Source organism: Bombina bombina, unplaced genomic scaffold (assembly GCF_027579735.1).
Source record: "Bombina bombina isolate aBomBom1 unplaced genomic scaffold, aBomBom1.pri scaffold_1506, whole genome shotgun sequence".
NCBI classification, from domain to species: Eukaryota; Metazoa; Chordata; class Amphibia; order Anura; family Bombinatoridae; genus Bombina; species Bombina bombina.
Genome location: NW_026511582.1, coordinates 48,328 through 55,693, shown reverse-complemented (window position 1 = coordinate 55,693; position 7,366 = coordinate 48,328). Strand labels below are relative to the sequence as shown.

At 49.1% G+C, this 7,366-nt stretch overlaps 1 protein-coding gene across 1 annotated transcript; it reads right to left on the bottom strand.

Annotated features, from left to right (window-relative positions):
• Window positions 1-1,846: 1,846 nt before the first annotated feature.
• On the bottom strand, window positions 1,847-4,494 carry LOC128643809 (N(G),N(G)-dimethylarginine dimethylaminohydrolase 1-like). The gene is made up of 3 exons (XM_053696632.1): window positions 4,472-4,494; window positions 2,323-2,470; window positions 1,847-2,108 (listed from the first exon to the last, which is right to left on the bottom strand). Exons 1-3 carry the CDS (start codon window positions 4,492-4,494, stop codon window positions 1,848-1,850), a joined length of 432 nt encoding a protein of 143 aa, XP_053552607.1. The 3' UTR covers window position 1,847.
• Between the last annotated feature and the right edge of the window lie 2,872 nt (window positions 4,495-7,366).

Here is a 7,366-nt window from a genome sequence, read left to right as displayed (position 1 = left end):
TCCTAACACTAACCCACGAAGATCCACTTACCGGGAGAAGTCTTCATCCAAGCGGCAAAATGTCCTCAAGGAAGCCGGCAGAAGTGGTCCTCCAGACGGGCAGAAGTTGTCCTCCAGACGGGCAGAAGTCTTCACCCAGACTGCATCTTCTATCTTCATCTTTCTGGCGCGGAGCGGCTCCATCTTCAAGACATCCGGAGCGGAGCATCCTTTTCAATCAACGTCATCTTCTGGAATGAAGGTACCTTTAACTGACGTCATCCAAGATGGCGTCCCTTAGATTCCGATTGGCTGATAGAATTCTATCAGCCAATCGGAATTAAGGTTGAAAAAATCCTATTGGCTGATGCAATCAGCCAATAGGATTGAACTTCAATCCTATTGGCTTATCCAATCAGCCAATAGGGTTGAGCTTGCATTCTATTGGATGCAATCAGCCAATAGGATTGAAGTTCAATCCTATTGACTGATCCAATCAGCCAATAGGATTGAGCTTGCATTCTATTGACTGTTCCAATCAGCCAATAGAATGCGAGCTCAATCCTATTGGCTGATTGGATCAGCCAATAGGATTTTTTCAACCTTAATTCTAAATTTAAGGGATGCCATCTTGGATGACGTCACTTAAAGGTACCTTCATTCCAGAAGAAGACGTCAATTGAAGAGGATGCTCCGCGCCGGATGTCTTGAAGATAGAGCCGCTCCGCGCTGGAAGGATGAAGATAGAAGATGCCGTCTGGGTGAAGACTTCTGCCCGTCTGGAGGACCACTTCTGCCCGTCTGGAGGACCAATTCTGCCGGCTTCCTTGAGGACATCTTCCTGCTTGGATGAAGACTTCTCCCGGTAAGTGGATCTTCGGGGGGGTTAGTGTTAGGATTTCTTAAGGGTGTATTGGGTGGGTTTTATTTTTAGGTTAGGGCTTTGGGCCACAATAGAGCTAAATGGTCTTTTAGGGGCAATGCCCATCCAAATGCCCTTTTCAGGGCAATGGAGAGCTTAGGTTTTTTTAGTTAGGGTTTTATTTGGGGGGTTGGTTGTGTGGGTGGTGGGTTTTACTGTTGGGGGGGTTGTTTGTATTTTTTTTACAGGCAAAAGAGCTGATTTCTTTGAGGCAATGCCCCACAAAAGGCCCTTTTAAGGGCTATTGGTAGTTTAGTTTAGGATAGGTTTTTTTATTTTGGGTGGGCATTTTTATTTTGTTAGGGCTATTAGATTAGGTGTAATTAGTTTAAAGATCTTGTAATTTGTTTTTTTAATTTTTTGTATTTTAGTGTTTGTTTTTTTGTAATTTAGCTAATTTTATTTAATTTAGTTAATTGTATTTAATGTAGGTAATTTATTTAATTGTAGTATAGTGTTAGGTGTTATTGTAACTTAGGTTAGATTTTATTTTACAGGTCAATTTGTATTTATTTTAGCTTGGTAGTTATTAAATAGTTAATAACTATTTAGTAACTATTCTACCTAGTTAAAATAAATACAAACTTGCCTGTGAAATAAAAATAAACCGTAAGCTAGATACAATGTAACTATTAGTTATATTGTAGCTAGCTTAGGGTTTATTTTATAGGTAAGTGTTACGGTTACCCTTAGTCTCGCTGAGAGATGGACCGCTTAGTAGCCTGGATTACTATTGCTGAAGAGGGGAGAAGCTGCTTTCCATAGTATTCTATATGAGTCTTGCAAATGTAGAATAACCCCCCTTTAGCTGTAGTATAGCTAGGATACCCTTCTGCACACAAAAACGAGTCAACGCTGCGATTGAGGGTCAAAAAAAGAACTCAGGACTGGGATGCCCAGCCTGCTTTTATTGAGGTTAAATGCACACAGGAACTATTAGTTAATCTCAGAGATCTGTCTTCTTGTTAATTAGCAGGGAACAGCAGGTAAGGGCTCCGTCTACTTTGCCCAGTTCTGTGTTGGCGACTGGGATTAGCATATGGTCTTTCAGCTTCTCAAACACCTTTACACTCTCTGGAAACTCTTCGGGTGTGCGGTGCAGTAACACATGCCCTTTGCTTGGTATGTTTAAGTAAACGCAATTAGCTGCAATGTCATCAGGGACTGTCAGTTTGTCATAGCGATGATCACTCATCTGTTGCATGGTCTCCTGGAGTGAGACATATAGTAATAGCGCTTTTGCCATCCGTCGGTCAGACCTTCACTATCACAGAGATAAGGACATGCGACAGGGTATGCCCATGTTGGTAAATGGTTAAAGCATGAATCAATTAATTTGCCCTCCTCTGAGCAGTTTCAGGTTTATTTATATCTTTCAGACATATGTTTTGCAGAACAGTGCACAATAATCATGACAAGGCCTTACTAGTGATCTTCAGAGCTTTCTGGGCAGCTTCGCTTGAGCCAATGGCGATAAGGTTTGGTCCGGCCATGCTACAGAAACTCTTCAAATGCAAATAGTCTGATACGGGCACTGTAGAAACTGCGTAATCCTCAGAAAATAGTTTTCTCAAAACTGAACAGAGTTAACCCTTTATGAAATGATACTTGTTACAGTTTTCTTGGAGCCCTTCTTAGGCGCTGGCTTGGCTGGTTCAGGCATTGCTGCTGGGAAATAAGCTCTTCACAACAAAATAACTAATGCTTCTGTAACAGTGCTCCCTTTCTGTGGAACACTCTGGCAGACACGGTCTGACCCCTTTTCGGGGCAGACTAAGGCTGTCCAGGCCGCTGGTTATGCGGGGCTGAGGTCGGTTTGTCTGGACAACCCGTCGGCGTTGCCATTCTGTTTCCCAGGTCTGTAAGTAATGGTGAAATTGAAGGGTTGCAACGATAAACTCCAACGTAATAGCCTGCCGTTATCTCCAGAGACCCGGTTCAGCCACACCAACGGGTTATGGTCGGTGACCAGAGTGAACTCCTGCCCATATAAATAGGGAGTCAATTTCTTTAATGCCCACACCAAAGCCAAACACTCCTTTTCGACCGCTGCATAGCTGACTTCGCGGGGCAGGAGCTTCCGGCTGATGTAGGCAACTGGATGCTCCCCTCCATCTTCGCCTACTTGGCTGAGGACAGCTCCCAGCCCGAACATGGAAGCATCTGTATGGACGATAAAACGTTTGTTAAGGGCTGGGGCCGCCAAGACTGGAGCGTTAATTAGAGCATTTTTGAGAGCCTGGAAAGCCATTTCACAGTGGGGAGACCACAGGACCTGTCGAGGTAAGTTCTTCTTGGTCAAAACAGTCAGGGGTTTGGCAAGTGTGCTGTAGTCTGGTACGAACCGTCTATAGTACACTGCCGTGCCCAGGAAGGCTAGGACCTGAGTCTTAGTGATGGGGGTGGGCCAATTGGCGACAGCTTCTATCTTGGCCGGCTCTGGTCGCTGCTTTCCACAACCCACCCGGTGACCCAGGTACTGTACCTCGGCCATCCCAAAGTGGCATTTTTCTGGCTTCAGAGTCAGGCCAGCAGCCCGGATCTGATCCAGAACCATTCCTACGTGAGCTAAGTGGTCCTCCCAGGACTCACTGTGGATCGCTATGTCGTCCAGGTAGGCGCAAGCAAAACTCTGGAAGCCATCCAGGAGCCTATCCTCCAAGCGCTGGAATGTAGCTGGGGCATTCTTCATCCCAAATGGCATTACCCTAAACTGATATAAGCCGAATGGGGTGACGAATGCCGACTTGGGGATAGCGTCCGGGGCCAGGGGAATCTGCCAGTAAACTTTGCAGAGGTCAATAGTGGTCAGGTAATTTCCCCTGGCTATACGATCGAGTAGCTTGTCTACCCTGGGCATAGGGTAAGCGTCCGTCACGGTCTTTTCATTGAGCCTCCGATAGTCTATGCAGAACCGGGTGGTCCCATCTTTCTTGGGCACCAAGACAACTGGGGAGGCCCAGGGACTATCGGAGGGCTCAATTACCCTGAGTTGGAGCATCTCATCGATCTCCTTCTTCATTCCTGTCCTAACTGCTTCGGGGATTCGGTACGGAGCCTGGCGCAAGGGAGCTTGTCCCGGAGTATCTACCTGGTGGGTGGTTAAAGTAGTGTACCCTGGCTTCGGGGAGAAGGTGAGGTGTTTGGACTGTAGGAGTTGGTTGAGCTGCTCCCTTTCAGTGGGGCTAAGTCGGTCTCCTATCTGAACCTGAGCCACTATACCTGTGGGGAGACTCTTTTCTAATAGGTCTGGAATGGGTAGACTGTCGGGGTCTTCCTGAGGGGAACAACATACGGCCGTCACGTCCTCTGGTCGCTCAAAATATTCCTTGAGCATGTTTACATGGAATGTCTTTCTAAGATTGTTGTCGTGGCAGCTAGCTATCACATAAGTGGTGTCTCCCCTTTTCTCTACGATCTAGTAGGGGCCCTGCCAGGACGCCTGCAATTTGTCTGTCTTCACCGGCTTAAGTACTAACACCTTTTGTCCTATGGTGAAGATTCTCTTTCGGGCCCCCCCGATCGTACCATACTTTCTGTCTTCTCTGGGCCGACTGGAGATTAGCCCACACGGATTTGGCTATTTGCTCCATTCGTTCCCCGAGTTCCAGCACGTATGGCACAATGGGGACACCGTCAGTCTCCATCTCTCCCTCCCAGTGCTCCCGGATCAGGTTTAGGGGTCCCCGTACCTTTCTTCCGTAGAGCAACTCAAAGGGAGAGAACCCTGTCATTTCCTGGGGCACCTCCCGATAAGCAAAAAGGAGGTGCGGCAGGAAGCGTTCCCAGTCTCTGTATTCCTGAGTGAACGTCTTGAGCATTTGCTTGAGGGTCCCATTGAACCTCTCACACAGCCCGTTCGTCTGGGGGTGGTATGGGGAGCTCAGGAGGGACTTAATTTTGCAAACCTGCCAGAGTTGTTGGGTCAATTCAGCCGTAAATTGGGTGCCTCGGTCGGATAGGATTTCTTTTGGAAATCCTACCCGGGAGAACACCTGTACTAGTGCATTCGCTACCGTATCCGCTTGTATGTTGGATAGGGCGACAGCCTCTGGGTACCTGGTAGCGTAGTCCACTACGGTAAGAATGTAGCGCTTACCGGAGGGACTAGGGGTAGCCAGTGGTCCCACTAGGTCAATAGCAACCCGGCTGAAGGGTTCCTCTACAATGGGCATATTTACTAGATGGGCTATAGGGTGATCGCCTCGCCTTCCTACTCGTTGACACACATCGCAGGTGTTACAGTAAATTCTAACGTCAGCGTGTACCCCTGGCCAAAAGAACGTGTGAGTAATGCGGTGTAGGGTACGGGTTACGGCTAGGTGGCCTGCTAAGGGGATGTCGTGGCCTATTTTGAGGATTTCTTGACGGTATTTGTGGGGCACTACCAGCTGTCGCCTACGCTGTCCCCTTTTCTCTGTCCAGCAGTATAGTTTCCCTTTTTCCCATAAGAATGTTTCGTTATCTGCCCCGCCCCCTCCGGTCTCTGCTCGTTCCCGGTACTTTTGTAAGGTCGGGTCAGTCTTAGACTCTGTCTCGAAAGCATCTGGGGTGTCCCAGGGTATGGGGCCTAACATGTCAGGCAAGGTCGGGGTAGGTCTTACCTGTGTCTCCCGCACTGGTGAGAGCTCTCGCTCCGTCCGGGCTTGGGCCCGTGTAGTCACTGGGTCCGCCTCGTTGTTGCATACTGGAGCATAGGCAGAAGTCATGGGGCCCAAATCGTTGCCCAGTAGTACTTCGGCAGGTAAATTATCCATTATGCCCACGTTCACAGCCCCCTTTCCCGCTCCCCAATCAAGATGCACTTTAGCTGTTGGAATTTTGTACACATCCCCCCCGCCACTCTAATGGCCACAGTCTGTCCGGATCACTTGTGCTCCGGCACCAAATGACTCTGTACCAGCGTGATAGTAGCCCCTGTGTCTCTCAATCCCTCGGTAGATCGCCCCTCGAGCCATACCTTCTGCCGATGGTGCTGGCGGTTATCTGAGGCAGCATATACAGGGTCCGCCTCGTGAAGCGGCCCCAAATATTCCTCCATAGGGGCCTCTTGGTTAACACAGAGGGCCCGGGCCGGACGATATGACCCAGAGGGGTAATTGTAATTCCTGGGTGTCTGGTGCATATTAAGGGGGCAGCTAGCCATGAAATGCCCTGGTTGCTTGCATCGGTGGCAAGTCGGTCTGGGATGCTCAGAGCTGTTATTGGGTGGTCCTGAGTGTCGGGCGGGCCCTGCGGGCACCGGGGCTCGGAATTTAGCATGAGGGGGTGCACGGTAAACCTCTCTGGGTTCGACCCGTGCTGGAGCTCGGTAGTTCATGGGTTCGTGAAGACGGGAGTCATAATGTTCATCGGCCAATTTGGCTGCTTCTTCTAAGGTAGAAGGCCGCCTGTCTCGCAGCCATTCCTTCCCTTGCTGTTCCATGCCATTATAAAAATGTTCTAAGAGAAACAATTGTAAAATTTCCTCACCAGTCACCGCTTTACTTCCGCTCATCCAGTGATTTACCGCTCTCCGCATTCGGTGCGCCCATTCCATATGGGTATCGTTAGGCTTCTTTTTCGTGCCCCAAAACTGTCGGCGATACGTGTCCGGAGTTACCGCATACCGTCGCAACAGTGTCTCCTTAACTAGCTCATACTGTGTCACTTCCTCAGCACCCAGAGTACGAAAGGCTTCCAGGGCTCGCCCGGATAGTTTCCCAGACAATATCGTGGGCCACTCTCTGTTGGGAATCTGGTGCAGGGCACATTGCCTTTCGAAGTCCGCCAAATATTCATCAATCCCTGTCTCGCTCTCTAGGAAGGGTCGAAATGCCGCATAGGGTATCTTGGGCCTCCCAGCATTTTCGACAGGGATGATTACCTGCGGGGCTTCAGCATTGCGGTGTGCGTTCGCTAGGTTGAGTTCGTGGGCTCGAGTCTTTCGTATATCCTCGTCCGCTTCCGCCATCAACTGCTGTACCAATTCCATGGAGGGGTTCGGCCCGTACAGTGAGAGCCTCTCCCGAACAATCCTGGTTTTTTCGTCACTAATCGTGGTCGGTGTTTCCGCCATTGTGAAGCTCTGATCCAGTTCGGTCAATTCTGCGATCAGCTCTCTCCTCGGCCGGTTGCTGGCGTACCCCCCTCTGCTTTCAAGTAAATCCTTTAGGGTTGTACGCTTCAATTTTTCGTAAGCGCTCTCCATCCGTTCTGTACCTCTCCTAGGAAATCCAGGAAAATCCCACTGCTGCCGCCAAATGTTACGGTTACCCTTAGTCTCGCTGAGAGATGGACCGCTTAGTAGCCTGGATTACTATTGCTGAAGAGGGGAGAAGCTGCTTTCCATAGTATTCTATATGAGTCTCTCAAATGTAGAATAACCCCCCTTTAGCTGTAGTATAGCTAGGATATCCTTCTGCCCACAAAAACGAGTCAACGCTGCGATTGAGGGTCAAAAAAAGAACTCAGGACTGGGATGCC

Excerpts from the sequence above, each read along its gene's own strand:
- LOC128643809 (XM_053696632.1), bottom strand. The coding sequence starts at position 4,494 with ATGGAGCAAATAGCCAAATCCGT. Across the intron at positions 2,471-4,471 it reads GAGCAAATAGCCAAATCCGT|AAAACTATTTTCTGAGGATT; the intron begins GTGGGCTAATCT and ends TTCAGTTTTGAG. Across the intron at positions 2,109-2,322 it reads CTCTGAAGATCACTAGTAAG|ACCATGCAACAGATGAGTGA; the intron begins GCCTTGTCATGA and ends TCACTCCAGGAG.